Here is a 20,455-nt window from a genome sequence, read left to right as displayed (position 1 = left end):
TGATGTGTATTGATGAAGGAAGTTGATAAAGGGGTGAACAATTAGGATTTACTGTCCCACAGAGTAGCTCATTTAAACCTTATGAGAGGAAACGTTTTAGAATTCCGTTTACCCACATTTAAAGTCCCCAGGGAGAAAGCAGCTGGGGAGTCAACTTCCTCTGGGTTAATTTCGTTCCTTTTGACGCTGAGAGAATTAGCCAGAGGGTTAGAGGTATCTGGGCAGAAGACACAATCACCTGGGAGAAATTTGTTTTTTAGCTGCTGGGAATAGAGGGCTCCAGTTCATCACCTTCTGCCACGTGAGGAGAGCAACAGCAGAGGTCCTGGAGGGTCAGAGGCAGCTGTGAAGTCCTGTTCCAGACAGAGTCATCATGAGGCCCAACTGACCTTCTTGACCTTGGCTGAGATCTTCCTTTGGGATGGCGGATAGGCTTCTGAGCTTGGGTTCATGGCGGCCGAGGTCCTGCTTGTCCTCTCTTCACATCTGTCTCTTGTAGGTGAGGGGTCTCTGAGTGTCAGGAAGGAGCAGCTGTTCCCAGGTGACTCTCTCTACCTCCCTTGTTTCTCTCACACTTTAGTTCTTTGAGGCTGGCTTGGTGAAGACCTCCAGACTGTTTCTCTGTGTTTTTTTCCCTGCGTACAATAGCCTCCTTCAGCATTAAACACTACTTGGTTGCCCTGCCTTCTGGCCCGATACATACAGGCTCCATGGTCCATGTCCACCCTAGGACTGGACCTCAGTCTGGTAAGTCAGGTGACTCATGTGGTGGATTACTCTTGTCTGACTGCTGCTGGGTACCACTACTGAATAGAACCTTAACTTTAAATTATGTGTATGCGTATGTGAGTGCAATTCCCCCTGGAGGCCAGAAGGAGTTGCTGGAATGGCCAGAAGTAGAGATAAAGATGGTTGTGAGGTTCCTGTGGGTGCTAGGAACTGAATCCAGGTGCCCTGTAAGAGCAGCGAGTGGTCCTAATGGTTGAGACAGCTCTATACATACATGCACGCACACACATGCACACACATGCACACACATGCACACACATGCATACATGCACACACACGCACACACATACACATCCACACACACACACGCTCACACACACACACACGGGTACACACACACACACTGCACACACACATACACACCCACGCACACACGCACACACACATCACACACACGCACACATGCACACACACACACACACACATACACACACGAGACTTGTAAGATGTAATAAAGATGCTTCGAGTGTTTGTTTATCTGTCCTGTAGCTTAAGACAGAAAATAAGACCAGCAGAGTCTCGGCCCCTTGGGCCTTTCCCTTAGTCACAGCCGATGACTTGAGTGGTTTTTATTCGTACACATTGCTTTTCTCCTTCCCTGTTCTGTGTGCCTTCATATGCCTGTCTGTAGTTAGTCAGATGTGTGAGCTCTGGGGCAGGATTGCCCCGGCCCTACTGAAGCAGCTCCGACATCCACCAGGAGAGCTCAGGGCCCCTGCCTTGTCCCTCCTGCTTGGCTGCCAAGCACCTTAGGACACAGCCTGGCTTCCTGATCTTTGGGGACCTGCACTCATCAGGGACTTAGGGAGCAGGTTGTCTGTCCCCATCATTGCTCTGGAGCTATGGAGTCTGCTCTTGCTTCCCTTCCAAAGCACTCCACCCCGGAAGCCCTGATGATGCCTCCAGCATGCCTGTCTTATATTCTCCTTCCCTTTCTCATTCTTTGACTCATGCTAGACGTGGCAAGATGCCAGCGAATGCTGGAAACCTTGGATAGTACTACATATGTATAGCACGCTTTTTCCCGAATGCACATGCCTATCATAAAGGCTCGTTTACAAATTAGGCTCGCCCGGAGACTGACAGTAAACAATTACAACAGTATAGCCCGGGGTGGGAGCTGTGGGGGCTGGCTCAGTTGGTGAAGTGCTTGCTGTGTAAGCATGAAGACTGGAGTTTGATCCTCTAGGATTGGTGCAACTGTAACCTCAGCACTAGAGGGTGGAGAAAGGAGATCCTTTCACCGGCCCATCCATCAGGCCAAGTCAGCAAGGATCTAGGTTCAGTGATAGATTCTGTGTCAGAAAATAAAGTTAGAGAAATCTTGAGGAAGACACTTGATATTGATGTATGTGCTCTTTGCATGTTTATGCGCTCACACACACACATGCACAATGCATGCTCATACATAGAGTGACATAAACTCACACATACATGTACACACAAACAATTTAGTGGAGTTAATGCTATGTGAATGTGGTCTCTCTCTCACTGTAGTAGTGTTGTTCTTTGTCATGATGTGACGTCAGGTCGCACAATGCTTTCGTAAGGAGGTGGATGATGGGACATCGTGATGAAGGTTGCATTTAATATTATTTACAAAGTTTGTGATACCACGGGAGTCAATCGGCTAACCAGACAGGGGAAGGGAGTAATGTGTAGGTAGTATACAGAGCTTGGCTATATGGGATATATGGGATAAAAACAAAATTGGCAACTCAGGCAGGATGGAGTGGGTGTGGCTTGAGATTCCACATGAAGCTCAGGGTAGCACTCAGCTTAGGTCTCCTGAGTTCTTTATTTCTGGATTTTCCCTCTGACAATGTGGAAAGCGGAAGTTATGGATAAGGGTGGGTTTTTGTCGTCCACATCAGTATTTCTTAGAAACAGGCTTAGGAGCTCTGTAAACGTCTCACAGGACAGGTGCAGCTGGGTTTCTGGGACCAGACTTCTTTTCCAGCACTGAGAGTCAGCCACTGGCCAGAGTTTGCCTTGTCACTAATACGTCATTAATAATGCCTATAGGTGATTACACAGAATACCTACGGCCATCCTAGGAGTACAGGCTACATTTTTAACGCTTAGATTATTAAACTGATATATAAGAACATAAACTTACACGTGTTGATAAGTTACTAGACTGTTTTGACATATGTACATATGGTATGATATTTAAATCAGGCTAAACATAGCTATATCTTTAAACGTTTATTATTCCTTTAGGTTGAAAATGTCTATTACTTCTTTAGGTTCGTCTTCCTGCCCGCGATGAGGGCAGGCGTATGTCTTCCTGTGCCCCCTCGTTTCCTCATTTCCCTCCCATGGAACTCGTGTCACAAATGACAGGGGCCCGTTCTTCTGGTGTGAACAACATTCCACAGTGCACACGCTCCCTGCTTTGTTTTTGTTACCCGAGCTCCACCGTTGGGCTCGTAGCTTTCCTCCCTTTCTGAGTGGTGTCATTGGTACTGCAGTAAACACTGGATGCGCACGTCTCCTTGGTTTCCTTTGGGTTTAGAGGCAGGAGTGGGATTTCCGGGTCATACTTGTTCTGCTTTCAGCTGTGGAGGGAGCTTATGTTGTCCCAGCCATGGGTGGGGGGAGCTTGTGTTGCCCCATAAAGCTGCGGAAGTTCTCACTCTCACCAGCAATGCACACGCGTTCACTTTTCTCCACCACAGGCAACTGTCCATTTCTGTTTTGGATCGCGGCCATTCCTTCTAGAGTGGGGTGATAGCTCTCTGGTTTCGATTTGGGGTCCTATGATGATCACCAGTGCTAAATATCTCCCCGCACACCCAGTGGTCACCGGTATCTCCTCTTTGAGAAGTTTCCACTCCAGTTTAATGTTTGTCGTTAAATGGTTTGTCTTTTTGTCACTGAGTTCTTGGAATTCATGTAACCTGATCAGACGGATAGTTTGCAAACATTTTCTCTTTCTGTGGGTTGGTTCTTTCCTCTGATCATTGTTTTCTTTATTGAGCAGAAATGTTTATCCTGGTGTAATCCTGTATGTCTGTTTGAGCATTTGCTTTCCTGTATTTTGGGGTCTTGTCTAAAAATATCCACAGTGGTCTCACCATCCTGAAGAATTTCTCATGTGCTTTTTTTCTACAATTTTCACATCTAACAGTTAATCCTCCACTGCACTTGAGTTCTTGAAATTAATGAGGAATATATATCTAATTTCGTTCTCTAGGAGAATATCTAGTTTTCCAGGTACCACTTGTTGAGAGGATCACCATTTTCCACTGTGTATTCCTAGTACGTTGGTAAAAGGCCAGTTAGTCCAATGGTCTCTGTGTCTATCTGATGTAATACCATGTTCTTTGGATGGCTATAGCTTTGTAGTATGTTTAAAGCCAGATTGTATAATACCTTCTGAATCGCTCATCTTTCACTGTGATGACTGTTTTGTTTTTGTTTTTGTTTTTGTTTTTTGTTTTTTTTTTAAGTTCCAAACAATGATATCTTTTTTCTAGCTATGTGAACAATTCCGTTGGTATTTTGATAGGAAGTACACTGAGCCTTACTTTGGGTGGTAACAATATTGATTCTTCTAGTTCATGAACATGGGCTATCTTTCCTTCCCTCCTCCCTCCCTCCCCTCCCTCCCTCCCTCCCTCCCCTCCCTCCTCCCTCCCTCCTTCCTTCCATTTTCCTTCATTTTTCCTCTTTCTGTCCTTTTCCTCCCTCTTCAGTTTAATTCATGCTGTTTTACAGTTTTCATGGTCAAAGTCTTTCATGACTTTGGTAAAACTTACTTTTTGTAGCTATTGTAAACATTGTTGACTTCTTAATTTCTAGTCTGATAACTATCATTGATGAGTGTAACTGGTTTGTGGTATGGGGACTGAAACGAGGGCCCCATATGTGATGGAAAAGGACTCTTCCTGTGCTGTATTCCCAGACTTACATATTGGGACTTTTTTTTTTTTTTTTGTCCCTATAGCCTTCTGAATTTGATGACTGGTTTTACCAGGTTTTTGTTTTGTTTGCTTTTGTGGTTCTTGATCTCTGCAGCTAAGATAATGTCATTTTTCAGACAGTGACAAACTGACATATCCAATTCAAATTTATTTTTCCTCTTGCCTGAGGGCTCTGACTAGGACTTCAAGAGCTATATCTTATTCCCGTCCATCTTCCTCCCCTCCATGAAGTATGCTAGCTGTTGGCTAATTACTTATGGCATTTTTATGTGGAGGCATGTTCCTCATATCTCTAGCTTGTTTAGCTGGTAGAGCTGAGAGGCATCTCTGCCCAGCCTATGAGCCCTCGATGGCTCATGAAGGGCTTGTTACACGAGGTGCTTGCAGATTCCTTTAAAGTGCACAGGAGCTGACAATTCAAAAGCTTGCCCACCCACCTCACATGCCTGTGTCCTGTGTGACACAGAGACAGCCCGATGTCAGTAACTCTGGGTGCTCTGTGGTGAGCAGCTGCTGCTTGGGCCTGATGCTCAGCCAAATGGATTGGGCTTTGAACATCTGTAATCTGATAGTCAGGCAAGGCACATGCCAAGGTCTCTGCAAAGTGGCATGTCATGGCTGGACGAGGACCGTGTGCACACGCATAACCTAGAAGACAGATATCAGATGTGAAACGCTTAAATGTTTAGTTAAAAGGTAGAGCACAGAGTTTATGGAGCTTATGAAGTTTACATCTTAAAGTATTCTGTCACCAAAAGAAAGAAGAACATAAACGTTTATGCAGGATATATAGAGGTCACTTTGGGAAGGGGCATCTCATGGCACTTGGGGGAAGACGTCACTGTTTCGTTTTGTTGTTTTTTGTTTTTTATGAAGCAAGTGGTATTCAAGTCTCTGCTGTTGATTAACCAGAGACTTACAAAGGGCATCCAGGCCGTGTAAATCTTTGTTTCTTCATTTGCTGTACGAGGCCAGTACTGTGGCACATTGCAGGGTAAACACAGGCATCAGGACATTATATATCAAATGTAGCTAATTATTTGAGTTTATCCTTGGAGAAGATTCCCCTTGCTCACCTCCACCATTCTCCAAGCAATGCGTGGTGCTAGGGACAGGGGCATAAGGAAGTCAGCTGCTTTAGTAACTCCTCCCATTGTTGTGACAGAATGTCTGACACAAACAAACAGCTTACAGAAGCAGGGGCTTATTCTGGATCGTGGATCAGGGCATACAGTCTATCATGGCGGAAGGCATGGCGGCCAGAGTGCCTCATCACTGTGGCTGTGGGGATGAGGGGCTAGTTACGTCAAGTTGGCATTTGGGAAGCAGTAGAGAGCTTGGGCCGGAACTGACAATGGACTGAGAGCAACAGAGACTGCTCCCCAGAGACTCACAGTCTCCCAAGGCTCTCCGACCTCCTCAGACAGCCACCAGCTGGGAGCTAAGTGTTCGAATTCCTGAGCCCGTGGGTGACATTTCACACTCAGCCTGTAACCCCCACTGTGGTCTCTGCCCTGAAGATATTATAGAAAGCTCCAATATGCTATTTACTTGCAAAAATAGCATGTGGGTATTTTGGCACGGACATTTAGAAGAACTTTAAGAGATTATGACATTTAGGCGATGCCTTGAAGAAAGGCGGGATTTTGACAGACAAAATTGAAGATGTAGAGCCATTAGCACGGGGATGAATGTGGGCAAAGAGCTAGGGAATGGCTGCTCTAGTTTGATGGTCACTGCTGTGGTAAACACCACGAACCAAAGCAACTTGGGGAGGGAAGGATTCATTTAGCGTCCACACCACATCACAGCTCATCACCGAGAGAAGACACTGGAGGCAGGAACAGAAGCTGAGATCCTGGAGGACACGGCTTGCTCACGCTGCTTTCTTAGAGGATCCAGCACTTGCCCAGGGGCGCTCTGCCTGCAGTGGGATGGGCCCTCCCCATGTTAATTAGTAATCATGAAAATGCCTCAGAGACATGCACAGACAGCTGGTGGACCCAACATCTCCATTGAGGTTCCCTCCATCTCGGTAACTGGTAACTCCAGTTTGTGTCAAGTTGACAAGACCCAACCAGTACAGGGTTAGATGGAAGATGATATCAGTGAGGCTGGGAGACTCAGGGCAGGAGGGTGGAGTGGGCTTGGTCTCACCTTCCTCTGGTGCTCAACTGCCCAGTGCAGATCTCTAGCCCCTCAGGTCAGAACTAAATGCTTTAGTAAAGCATTTCAGTGCAAGTGTGGAGACCTCGGTTCAAATCTCCAGAGCCCACGTAAAGCCCACACTTTAGTGCATACCTATAGTCCCATGCTCCTGTGAGGAGATGGAAAGCAGAGACAGGAACATCCCTGGAAGCTCACAGGCTAGGTACCCTGGCATATGCCAATGCAAACAATGAAGGAAATTTGTCTTAAATGAGGTAGGATGTAAGGACAAACACAAGATTCTTCTTTGGTCTTTATATGTGTACTGTGGCAGGTGCATGCCTAAATAGAGAGGGAGGGAGTAATGGAGACAGGGGCGGGAGGAGGGGGAGAGAAGAGAGGAAAAGAGGAGAGAGAGAGAGAGAGAGACAGAGAGAGACAGAGAGAGAGACAGAGAGAGAGACAGAGGGGGGAGAGAGACAGAGACAGAGATGGCGAGAGAGAGAGGAAAGAGAGAGAGAGAAAGGAGACAGGGATAAAGAGGGAGAGGAAGAGAGGGGGGAGGGAAGGAGAGAAAGAAAGGAGAGAGATGGAAATGAATAGTAGGAAGGGAAGAGCTGACAGGAGAGAGGGGGCAGAGAGGTAGGAAGAGGGAAGGAGAGAGACAGGAAAGGAGGGAGGGAGGGACACAATATTGCTAGAAGCCAGTTGCTAGCTTGTTTATGCCAATTAAAACCATAGTGGGGTAATGACAAAAAGAGATCAAAGAAGCAGGTGTGTTGTCATGGAAGGACTGAGCTCCAGGGAGCTGATCTGGGCCTTTTCTCTGTCAGCATTCTCGGTGGAACTTCACACTCACCTCCTGCCATTTTGAAATCAGCCCTGATTCTCATGGTGGGTGGGAAACTATATTCTTTCCTGGACAGGCCGAGTTGGCAGCAACGACCCGTGGGTTGTGGCCTGCGTTTAGGCCACTTGAAGAACTCTGAGTGACAGAGGCAGCTCTGGGAAGTGCAGGGTTTCTGTTGGGTTTTTGATTCCCACTTGCATTCTTTTTTATTGAGAATTCAAAGTTCCAAATCCACAGAGAACTAATCTGACAGCAGCCTGAGCTTCAGTAGGGACCCAGTCCTTTGAACAGATGCTATATCAATGCAGTTTCCACAGTACAATACAGGAAGGCCTTGTAGTGTTGGTGACATATTAATTCACCTACTTTCCAAGGTGGCATCTATGAAACACAAGCCATCTGTGGAAGGTTGGTGCTGGGGTGTGAGGCTTTCTTTCTGATCTGAAGCAGTTCGTGATCTCGTTGGATGGCTGTGTGTATACACAAATGTGGGCTGATGTGAAAGTCACAGATCATACTGTAACCAGTGCAGTGAGAGCTTAAGAGGGGGCAGCTGACTGTGAAGCCGCCCTTTAACTCCCTGTAAGTTTTCACTGAAGCAATTCCACGTTCTTCAAGACCATCATGACCCCATGTTAAAAATGCTTGTCTGCCACCGGAACATGTAGGAGCACCCCTTTCCTCCCCTGGGGTGTTTCCTTGTTGCTTTTCTTGTCTGCTGCCCCAGTGGCTGATTCACCATCTCAGAGCTTCCTAGTTCAAAAGAATGGCCAGCTCAGTAGTTCTGGGTTCTTTCTTACAGTGCAGCCAGACATTAACTGAGCCTGTAAGCTGTCTGCAGGACCAAGTGTGTAGAATATCCAGGATGGCTGGCACTCAACGGAGGCTGATTGTTGGCTGGGAACTCAGCCCGCCAGAACATCTTTACGTTGTCTTTCTATATGAGCACACTTCGTATAGTACGGAAATTGGGTTCCAAGAGGGGCTATCTCATGAATGAACATTCTAAGAGATGGGAAGTGGAGTGGACCAGGCCATTACAAGCCGTAGCTAGATTTGAAACAGTGTCAGGCAGCTTTTAGTTACTATAACAAAATACCAGAATCATTCTACTTAAAAAGTGGAAGGGCTTGTTTTGCTTCAGTCTATGGTTGCATGGTCCCATTATATTTGGGCCCCTGTTCAGGGTATGCATGGTGGAGAAAGTTGCTTAGTTCATGGTGACTGGGAAATGAGAGAATGAGAGAACATGCTAGAAAGAATGAGAGGAGAATGAGGAGTAGGAGAAAAAGGGAAGGGAGAAGGGGAGGGCCTGGGATCTTAATATCCCCATCTAGAGTGTACCCTAATGACTTAACTTTTTCCCTTCTAGATTATGCCCTAATGACCTAACTTTATCCCTTCTAGATTAATGACCTAACTTTATCCCTTCTAGATTATGCCCCAATGACCCAACTTCCTCCTTTTTAGAGTATGCCCCAATGACCTAACTTCCTCCTTTCTAGATTATGCTCCAAAGATCTAACTTTCTCCCTTCTAGATTATGCCCCAATGACCTAACTTCCTCCTTTCTAGATTATAACCCAACGATCTAACTTCCCCACTTCTAGAGTATGCCCCAAAGACCTAACTTTCTTCCTTCTAGATTATGCTCCGAAGATCTAACTTCCTCTCATCTCTTAATAGTACAACCAGCTACCAGCTGGCAACTGACTCTTTAAAATATGAGCTTTGGGGGCACACATCTAACTCCTAGTACAGTGCTCTTCTGTGTCTACCGGTCCAATGGCCTGCTCCATCTTACCACTGATGGGTGAGAGGCAAGGTCACATCACAGAAGAGCATGTTGGGGGAGGTATTACCCTTGTTGGGAAATACTGTGTGCCATACCTCCCTTAGCTTCCATGAAAATTTGACTTTCATGTCATGTCCTGTTGATGGTTGGTATATGTAAGCTCCAAGAAGGTGTGAGCGCTCATTCGTATGAATCAAACATCTAGAACCAGGCCTGTCACAGAAGCACACAATATGAACCTGCTGTTCCGAGCTACTGTATTCAGATTATTTCCTGTTCTGGCGCCGTGAGTTCTGTTTTATTGTCCTTTAATGCTCCACAGGCAGGCACCTCGATTCTGTACCCGTGTTTCTTGGAGTGCTCAGTGAAGATGCTAAACGAATAAGACAAAGTCAGCTGGAGCTGGGCTCTGAAGGATAAATGGGATTTTGCTAAGAGGAGGAGGAGCGGGGCGTGAAAGTGGAAGGAAAGGCCAAGTGAGGTTGTAATGAAGCTGTGAGGCCTCAGAGTCCCGCCCACCTGAGCCGGCCTCTAGTCTGCAGCTCCTCCACATACCTGCTGAACGTGCAAATGTCAATCCAAGGTATAGATTCTAAAAGGAAATCGAGTATGGTTAGAGAGAAACCAATAACTCTTGCTGAGATGTTATTTTGAATACAAGCGTAGAAATGGTACAAGTGTTAACACACTTTCGGATTCTGTATTTTCGAACTTGCTGAGAACTTATTCAGTTTATATATTCTAACCAGGGTAAATTCTGCAACTTACATTCGGATGTTGCTTTCTTGCTAGTTGTATGACCAAGGGAATCTGGCCTGAAGCCTTGGGAAGGCTAAGTTTTTGGTTAAAGGGAAGGAAGCACGTGTGCCATTCACTCGGCTCCCGTGAATCCCGAGTGCGGTGGCAGAGGGTCAGCCTACAGGCGCAAACACGAATGCTCAAAAATTAACAGAATGCTTGCAAATATAATGCTATAACAAGCACCATGCCCTTTCCCTTGTATGTTTCTAAACCAGTCAGTAAAATGTCAAGGAAAGGTCTAGCTCATCCTTTCATACACTTAAAACTTTTTTCTGTATGTTTGCATGTATGCACGCCTTGTATGTTGAAACGGGGTCTCTCACTTAATCCCGGGACTCGCTGGCTCGTCTGTAGCTAGCCGGCTTGACCTGGGGATCCGTCTCCGTCTCCGTCTCCTGAATGCCTTGAATTGCAGGCATTCATGGGCTGCAATTTTCAGGCCCTCATGGCTGCATGGTGATCACTTTACTGAGCCACCAGGCCGGTCCCACGCATCTTTTCTTTGTTTTGGGTAGGTTCTCATTAGGCAGATCTGGGTGGTCTGGAACTTGCTATGCAGACTAGGCTGTTCTTGATCTCATAGACACCCGCCTGCCTCTTCTTCTGCCTCCTGAGTGGTGGGGTTAAGGGTGTGTACCCTCAATCCCCTCCCCCACCTTAATCCGTTAGAAATACTCACCAACAGGTAAATAGAGCTTGTGCTGTCTGGTTGGAAATACACGTGGCTCACGATTTTCACCCATCCTGGAGTAAAAAGAAACCCCAATTATCTTCGGTTAGATCCGGCCACAGTTATATTAAACGCCCACACAGAATCCCTTCTTTATCCCTGTTGTTTATGAAAAGTACCAATCAAAGATGAGATTTTTGTTCAAACAATGACTCTGAGAGATGTAGGCTCAGCTACCGACTTTGATTCCTAAGCCTCAGAAAGATAACGCTGGTAAGAAACCGTGTCGGAAATGAAGTCAGGACTGAGACGGAAGCATCCATCTTCCAGAGCTGGTCTCCTGTTTACAGGGCCTAGAACATCCCCCTGCTTCCTGTCTCTAAGATCCCTGGGTGGCCTTGAGTCAAGCATTCCTGAGAAGCCAACCCCCACCTTGGTGCCACCACCCCAGACACCCAGAGGCCCTGAGGGCCACTAAGATGGGCCCGTAAGCGATGGAAGAGAGAAAGAAGCAGAATGGTGTGCCCGCTGAAGAGAGACAGAACTGGAGACTCAGAACTGAAGGCTCGAGGGTGGCGGGGAACAACCCGTGTGAGCTGGTTGTGAGAGTTGGTGATGCCACCCGAGGCCCTGGTGAGATCCTGGCCTATGCTGCTGCCAAAGGCCATGTCAGGGTTCATGGCCCTGGAGTGGGGCTCTGTTACTACCAAAGGCCATGGAGATGTTCCTGGTTTGGGCTGCTGCCTGGGCCATGCTGAGGGCTGTGCAGAGTGGCCCCACCGAGCCCCACATGATGCCCTGGTTGATGGTAGTGGTGGTGGTGGTGGTGGTGGTGGTGGTGGTGGTGTGTGTGTGTGTGAGTCTGTATAGTTTGGAGAGAGAAAGAGTCTCTCTCTCTCTCTCTCTCTCTCTCTCTCTCTCTCTCTCTCTCTGTGTGTGTGTGTGTGTGTGGATGTGTGTGGCCCCAGAGGGCATGACAGTGAGTGAGCTGGCCCTGCCCATTGCTGGCTAAGCTGCCCTGGTGAGCTGGCTCTCCCCTTTGCCTGGGCAGTGCTGGAGAGCTGGTGGGAATAGGAGAGACATCAGGCTGACCAACTCAGCCACCACCCAGGCCCAGATCCAGGACTTTGAGTTGGCCCACCCCAACATCTACTCCATCTATGAATTTCTGGGGCCCATGAAGGGCCCGGCAGACCTGAAGCTTTGGGATCTCTCAGCACAAGGAACCAACAGGATATCTGAGAGGAGTCCCAGTGAGGATCCAGTATTGGTAGTGTAGCAGAGGCCTTGAAACAAACCAATGACTCATTGCAAAGAACATTTGCAAGTGAAGCTGTTTGGGTAAAAGGGTATGTGTGCCACTGTGGGACACACTATGACAAACTGCAGCTTCCACGGTGAGATTTTTGTTTGTTTATTTGTTGTTTGTATTCTTTTGGGAGGAAGGTTGCAAGGATGGAGGGTAGATAGGGAGATGAGTGGGATTGGGGTCCATGATGTGAATTCACAAAGATTCAGTGAAGAGTTAGAAAAAAGAGCAAGGTGGCACCATCATGGGTAAAAGCACTTGCTATCTAACCCAGTGACCTGAGTTCAATCCCAGAAGACTGACTCCTGTAGGTTGCCTTCTGACATCCATGTACATATACACATGAATAAGTGCGTGTGAAACAAAAGATATTCCAGGTTAATCTGAAGTGGACACACACACACACACACACACACACACACACCACTTCTCACACACTCGTACACACACCGTCTTACTCATACACATACACACACACCTTCTCACACACACATACACACACACCTTCACACACACACGTACACACCTCACACACTCATACACACATACACACACTCTCATATACTCACACACATATACTCACACATACCCTCTCACACACTTACAAACTGACACACACTTTTTTTTTTTTTTTTGTTCTTTTTTTTCCGGAGCTGGGGACCAACCCAGGGCCTTGCGCTTTAGGCAAGCGCTACCACTGAGCTCTTCCCCAACCCCCCTGACACACACTCTACACACACACACCCTTCTCACACACTCACACACACTTATACACACACCTTTTCACACACACACACACCTCACACACTCATACACACATACACACACTCTCATATACTCTCACACACATATTCACACATACCCTCTCACACACTCACAAACTGACACACTTTTACACACACACATATATATATATACACTCATACTTACACACTCACACTCTCATACACAGTCTCTTTCTCTCCCCCCCCCAGTGAGGCTGCACCCCCTAACCTTTCCCAAACAGGACCAATAAGGGACCAAGTGCAAATGTCCGAGATTGCGGATGGTGAGGAGAGGTGGGTGTTTAAGAGCCTGCTGTCTTGCGCTGCTGTGGCTGACGGGTCCCGTTGCTTTCCAGGAGGACTGGCGCTGGCTCAGGTGCTCTTCTTCTATGTGAAGTACTTGGTGCTCTTCGGTGCCCCGGCTCTGCTCATGCGCCTGGACGGACTCACACCACCACCCCTTCCCCGCTGCGTGAGCACCATGTTCAGCTTCACCGGGATGTGGAGGTCAGTCTCTTGGTTTGCTCAAGTCTTTGGGGATGTCTGGTGGGCTTGGAAGCCTGGGAGGCAGCTGCAACCGTGACGCAGAGAGCAACCCAACCCCAGGAATGGAGCCACCTGGTTTTAGAGTGGGTCTTCCCACCCCAGTGAGCTTACTGAAGATAGTGAGCCTGCACCACTATCGCCTCGATAAACCTGGGTGCGGCCAAGTTGACGAACGTCACCACAGACGTGCTACGAGGTCCTCCTTACTCTGCTTTCTTTGAAGGTGACTGTGTGAGTCACACTGTTAACTAACGTCGGGCTGAGCGTGATAGCCCAGGCCAGCACTCAATGCTGTACATCCATCTCAGCCCCTCTGGTCCACTCTTCCTATCTTTTCAGTAATAATGATAAAAGCACATGTAATCCGTCCCTGGAAGTTCTTTTGAAGATGAATCCAGTCACGGCAGATGTTTCCAGATGTCAGCCCCAGTATGTGTTGATCCTCTGTGAGGTTTTGGGTGATGGCTTGTGACTGATGTTTTTCTTGAGTTTTCTCACAGTTTCTGATTTTGTCCCACAAACCTACAATTGGCCTGGAGTTTTTCTTCCTAAAGATCTCCCAAGTCCCTTGTCATTTCTGATGGCTGTTTTCCAAAAGGATTTGTTTGCTTCGATGTTTTTCTGAGCTTGTCCGGTGCGTGGCAAGGGTCAGGATTGCTTCTGTAATTGCAGACCCCCGCCCTAGAAGAAGCTCAGGGGTGTGGGGTTTGGGAGAGGGGGCACTGGCTTAGCATGGGGAGCTGGTGCCTACTTAAAACTTGCTCTCTGAATCCCTTGCTTTTCTCTCTCTAGTTCTGGCCCTGTTCAGAGTTGTAGACATGAGACCTAAGACAGAATCATCAGGAGAACCCAGTGAATGTCACCTGATGTAGTGGCGTTCTTCTGAAGGACACAGGCAGCATGCAATGTACCGTGTGGGCACTTGCAGAATCACCTGGCTTCTTTGTGTATGGTTTAGTTGAGTTCCAGATTGGTTTATGGGGGTTCTTCTAGTTATCGAAGGACGGTCAAACACTTCCCTCGTGTTTCTTCCACTCATTAATCAAGCTCCAGGCTGGCCTTTTTAATGGCAAGATTGGGGAATGCTGGCACAGGGGCTCTTCTCCAGGCTGGAAAGTAGTTTCTGTTAAGTTGAATTTCACTGGGAGCTGTTGTAATATGACCGCCTCAGAAAGGTCACTTCCTCAGACAATGGTGGGACCAGGGATTGACTTGGGAACATGTCACAGGCATCTGGTGGGAGCCCTGCGTGGTTCCTCAGCCTCTCTGTTGTGACCATCTGCACTAATGTACTTGGGAAGGACATTTCCTGAGGGCTTCTACAGGGTCAGCTGGAATGGTAACCATGGTGACCAGGGCAGTTTCCTTGTCTATAGGTCACCGATTGCCACCAAATTGCTGTGTTTCATACAGTGAAATGGAATGGCTGTCTATATTTTGTTTGATCAAAAATTTAAAAAGTTTTTTTTTTTTACATTTTAAGTGTGTGTGTGTGTGTGTGTGTGTATGCGTGTGTCTGTCTGTCTGCCTGCTGTCTGTCTGTGCATAGTTATGTGTACAAGAGTGCAGATGCCCTTGGAGGCAAGAAGATGCCTGGTACTGGATACAGTGAGGCTGGAGTTACAGATAATTGTGACCCACCTGGTGCGAGTGCTAGGAACCAAATTTGCGTTGTCTTGAAGAGCAATGTGCGCTTTTCACTGATGAGTCATCTTTCCAGCTCCCTTATTTAACTTAGTTTTGCCCAAGAAAGATCCTCAATTTAAGTAAGCCCCAAAGACGGAGAAAACACTGCCATCATCAGAACAGATGGTTACTCGGTGGAGGCCCCAGAGTGTGAGCCCTTGGAGCAGTGAGGGTCTCAGTACAGGAGCACTTGGCAAGAGCAAACAAACAACCGACAAAGGGAAGGATTCTCCTCTAGGGCTGATGCGGGCTCCCACTCTAGCCTCTGTAACATACCAAACTGGGAAGTTTCTTGGGTTATTGTAGGTTTATTGATTTAAGCAAGTGTTTGTGTGCATGCGTGTGCCTATGTGAATTTATGTGCTCTGTGTGCATGCTGGTGACCAAGGAGGCTGGGGTGGGGATGGGGTAGGGAAAGGGCATCACAGCCCTGGGACTGGAATTACTGGTGTTTGTAACATCTTGGTATACTGTAGGTTGATGTCATTATGCAGGTGAAGGCAGACAAGATAAAACGAGGCCTGTCACTGGATGAGAAGAAAGGCGTGAATAGAGGTTTCAGAAGGGAGAGAGAAGAGGAGAGAGGAGGTGGAGCGAGGAGGCAGGAGCTGGGTGAACATGTCGACAGATGCTAAGATTCTTCTCTGTGCATAGATACAGCTTGTTATGACTACTTTTAAGGGTGTATAAAGGATGTTGTGCTTTCTAGATGGGCAAATTATATCTTATCAATTGGATTAGAGGTTATTGTGTGGTGTGTTCTTTCATTGGGTGACTTAGTTGAGTCCATAGTAAGAGAGCCTTGAGATAGGCGGTCTCTGTATGGAACTGGCATGGCAGTGACTTGCCAAGGGAGCTGTGAGTGAGAACAGGGTGGCGTGGCAGGGTTCCACCCTGGACTGGCTGAAGGACCACCTAGGTCAGAGTACTTGGAGGCAGCATGGAGCCGCTGAGATAAATTAGCCCTAGTTCCAAAACCCCACTAGAGCCAGAACTAGGGAGAGAGTGACCGCCAGGGTACACTCAAGAACCGGTCCCACCACTTTTACTTTTTTACCACAACAGTGCACAAGCCGCTTGATGTGAGTTCTGGGACCTGAACCTGGGCCCTCCCACAGAGGTACGTTTGCCTACAGGGTCTGGCCAGCCCTGTGCTTGGTTTTGTGGTTTTGTTTTTGAGACAAGGAGTCACTATGTAGCCTACTCCGGTTTTGAAATCAGCTTCCTAATTGGCAGATAACAAGTGTCTTCCCGGTTTACTAGCTATACTTAGAAGTCCTGGGTCTCTGTCTGAGGTGCCTTTTCATGTTAAACAGCCAGATTTCAGAATCCAAGTGAGCATCTGAGCAATGGCGTCCAGGGTAAGTCCCAGGAGAGGCTTTTTAATTGAAAACAGAACAAAGAAGCTGATTACCTTTGTGTCGTTTGCAGAACGTCCCTGCCTCACAGGCAGGTTTTCAGTGTTGTGTGATGGTGTGCACGTAAGTCTGGTGTATGTTTGGGTAGTATATGTGTATGTGTACGTGTCTGTGTAGTGTATGTGCAGGTGAGTGCACATGTGTGCTCACTCATGTGGAGGCCAGAAGTAAATGTTGGTGTCTTCCTCAACTGCCCTCCATCACCGATTGGCTAGACAGGCTGGCCAGCAAGCTCTGGGGATCTGCCTGCCTCTGCCTCCCATGCATTACAGCTGCAGACATTTGTGACCATACCCAACTTTGTTCTGTGGGTACTGGGGTTGCAGAACAACCAAATGCAGATTGTCCTGCCCCTGTGGCTTTCCCCACCTAGCCATCTCTCCAGGACTGGCTTATAGTGTTCCATGATCCATGTCTGAGTTCACAGTCTGTTACAGGAAGGCAAGTCGTGAAGTTGTGATGTCTGGTATCCAACTTTACTCTGATGTTTCTGGGCTGCAATCCAAGACTGGCTCCCTCTTCCTGAGTCTAAGAAAAACTTAGTCAGGAGCAGAGCAGAAAGATGGGGGACATGTTTGTCTGGGCAAGGCAGAGGGGAGAGGTCTATAACACTATCCTGGAGGTTATTGAGTGACCCTCAACCCTCTGGAAGCAGATACTGTGGTTTAGAACCAGTGATAAGATGGTTATCAGTACAGCATCTAATAGGAGTTTGGCTAACAGCATCATCCGTGGTGCATTTCTCAGTGAAGGACTCTGATGCCATCAGCCTGCCATTGGATTCTGAGCTTGGTGTGATAGGACAGATGACTCTGGCCATCGGCAGACAGGATGGTTTAAATTGTCCATGATGAGGAATTGCTGCTCCTCCCATGACCCGCACCTACAGTTGAGCTCTGATGGGTCTATTCTCTCTTTTCTCTGGGTTCCCTCTTCCATGGATCCTGTTGAAGTATTTGCAAAAATATATTGCAAAGCTCCAAAGAGCAGCTGTATTCTCGTGGTGTGAGTTTTCTGTGGGTCTCTGGAGACGAGAAATTGAAATTTCTGTGGTTTCTATCTAGGTTTCATGTTTTAATTTAGAAGAGCTGAGATCTCTAATGAGTATCTTTTGCCAAGAGTCATTAAGGATGGTGTTGCGTGTCTGAGGTTCCATATTAACATTCTGATTGTGTCCTGTGATTTGATTTCTAGCTGTGGAGGTGCAGTGTGTGAAGTGATAGGGTTTCCCACAGTGGCTTGTGAGTTATGGGTCAATTTCAGTTATCTCAAGAATCTGAGTCAGCTTGTTCTCCACACTGCTTGAATTATGACGCTTTCCAGACTCTGCAGGCAAATTCATGCATCATCCTTTATCCCAGAGGAATCTGTATAGTGTTACTTAGGGATAGATTTTAATGTGTGAGTTCATTTTTAGGCTGAGGAGGAGGAGCAAGAGGAGAAGGAAGAGGGGCCTGAGCCCCATTCTCTCCGTGGTGCATCAATTGTCCAGATGGTAGGTCATTAGAAGAATTTAGTTCTCTAGGTGGGGTACTGGCTCCACTGTGCAGTAGATGATGAGACCACTGATGAATTGCTGGATCTTTGAGCCTCCTGCCTTTGAACAATGCTTAATTTTCAGTCGTAGGGCAGGTGGCAGGCATGGAGTTGGTGAGATGTATGCCGTGGTGTCCCAGCATCACTGGTGCAAAACAAAGACTAGATGGACCTGAAGAGGCAAAGGTGGAACAGAGTGTGTTTACAAGTGCTCACCCCAGAGGAACCCTGCTCTCCAAGAGCTTGCTCTTCACCAGCTGTGAGACTCTGGGCAAGCTGTTTATTTTTCTGGGCCAATTATTCTATCTTTAAAAACAAGGACATGTCCCGTAGGATAACATGATGACTTATGGAATTGAGCATAGAGTAGGCCCCCAGGAAGTGATAGCTTTTTTACTTTTTTAGTGGGAGTTGCTGTTGTAAGCCTGACAAAGCCAGAGGTGACCAGGAGGTCTACTTCCTGCTGGGTTAGGCCTTGCAACCATGAGTGTTGAAGGGATTGGCTAAGCAAAGACTTCATCTAGCTGGGAACCAGCGAAGCCATGATTCAGCAGAGTGGGCAGAGCATGAGCCCACAGGTTCCTTGCTCACCAGCCCAGTCACATGGAGGAGGGATGGCTACTACAGTGTTCCACTACTCATGTGATTTGACAAGTTAGTGGTCTCCATTCACCTCGTTTTTCTGAGCCCCTAAGATGGACTGATCTCAGGGCTTGCTTTGGCAGGCTGCCGTGAGGGTTAATGGAGACCACACCCTCAGGCAGTGGACACAGGACAAACATGAAAATATTAGCTCAGTTATTGGTACAGATAGAGTGAAGTTTATACTATGCCTATGCCTTTTTATTTTTCCAGTGAAAAAAGCCTGGAAGGGTGAGTGGTTGCAGGTGTGGAAAGCAGGTAGAAGATGTGGATTTCAAATAGAAGCACTGGTCCCGGGCCTGCCCAGGCATTGGTTATTATTATTAATGCACACATTTGCAACAGTGTTACTACTAATGTATACATTTGCAACAGTGTTACTACTAATGCACACATTTGCAACAGTGTTATTATTAATGAACACATTTGCAACAGTGTTATTATTAATGAACACATTTGCAACAGTGTTATTATTAATGAACATATTTGCAACAGTGTCCAGACATGGACATTGTACCTCACCAATCTTTATTCATCCAACTCTTCTCTCTCTGATCCTCCCTTACCAGACTTGGTAAATTCATTTTCTTTCTTCATTTTTAAAACCCCTTTCTATTTTTGTCTAAACACAAACTTCCATAGAATGGGAAGGAAATGCTGTTGACCACCATTCTGTTTTGCTTCCTGGTTTGTTTGGCTTGGAAGACTGTCCTTTCCTTTTCCCTTGTGTGGAAGATTTTTCCACATTTCTACAAGATCCACAGTTGAGTGAAGACTTCTAGATTAAGAAGCAGTGTGACACAGGGAACACCAGGTGTACTGGCTGGTTCTGTGTGTCAACTTGACACAAGCTGAAGTCATCACAGAGAAAGGAGCTTCCCTTGGGGAAATGCCTCCATGAGATCCAGCTGTAAGGCATTTTCTCATGCCATCCCTGGGTTAGGTTCTGGGTTCTATAAGAAAGCAAGCTGAGCAAGCCAGGGGAAGCAGTCCAGTAAGCAGCACCCCTCCATGGCCTCTGCATCAGCTCCTGCCTCCAAATTCTTGCCCTGTGTATGTTCCAATCCTGACTTCCTTTGGTGATGAACAGCAATGTGGGAGTGTAGGGTGAATAAATCCTTTCCTCCCCAACTTGCTTTTTGGTTGTGATGCTTTGTGCAGGAATAGAAACTCTGACCAAGACAAACTGGTGCTGGGAATGGGGTATTCCTGTGACAACCTGATCAAGTTTTTGGGGGGGGACTGTGAAAGGACTTTGGAACTTTGAGCAAGAGGAGCCATTGGGATGTTAAGAGCTCTGTGGAAGTTCTGTAGGAGCTTGGAAGATAATGTTGAGAACAGTGCAAAGGATGGAGGCCTGGCTTGTGACATTTCAGAGGGACGATTAAAGACTCTTATTGGGACCATTGCTGTTTTGATTGTGAAGATTCTGTGGTGTTAGTCAGCTGGGGCTGAAGAATCAGCTGTGATTAACAAGACGCCAAAACTACTAAAGCAAAATCTTTATATGACTGGGACGATTGATACTGGTCAGCTGGAGCTAAGAAATTAGCAGTGAGTAAGAATAGACCA

General features: G+C 47.0%; 1 protein-coding gene across 1 annotated transcript in view; it reads left to right on the top strand.

The window, feature by feature from the left end:
- Window positions 1-20,455, top strand: part of Hhat (hedgehog acyltransferase) — a 225,721-nt gene that overhangs the window by 53,727 nt on the left and 151,539 nt on the right. Inside the window, exon 7 of the mRNA XM_032915511.1 lies at window positions 13,412-13,562. Within this exon, the coding sequence (XP_032771402.1) occupies window positions 13,412-13,562 (151 nt within the window). The remainder of the gene's footprint in view (window positions 1-13,411; window positions 13,563-20,455) is intronic.

Source organism: Rattus rattus, chromosome 10 (assembly GCF_011064425.1).
Source record: "Rattus rattus isolate New Zealand chromosome 10, Rrattus_CSIRO_v1, whole genome shotgun sequence".
Lineage (NCBI taxonomy): Eukaryota > Metazoa > Chordata > Mammalia > Rodentia > Muridae > Rattus > Rattus rattus.
Note: the sequence above shows the minus strand (reverse complement) of the source record. Positions and strands in the feature narration are given on the sequence as shown.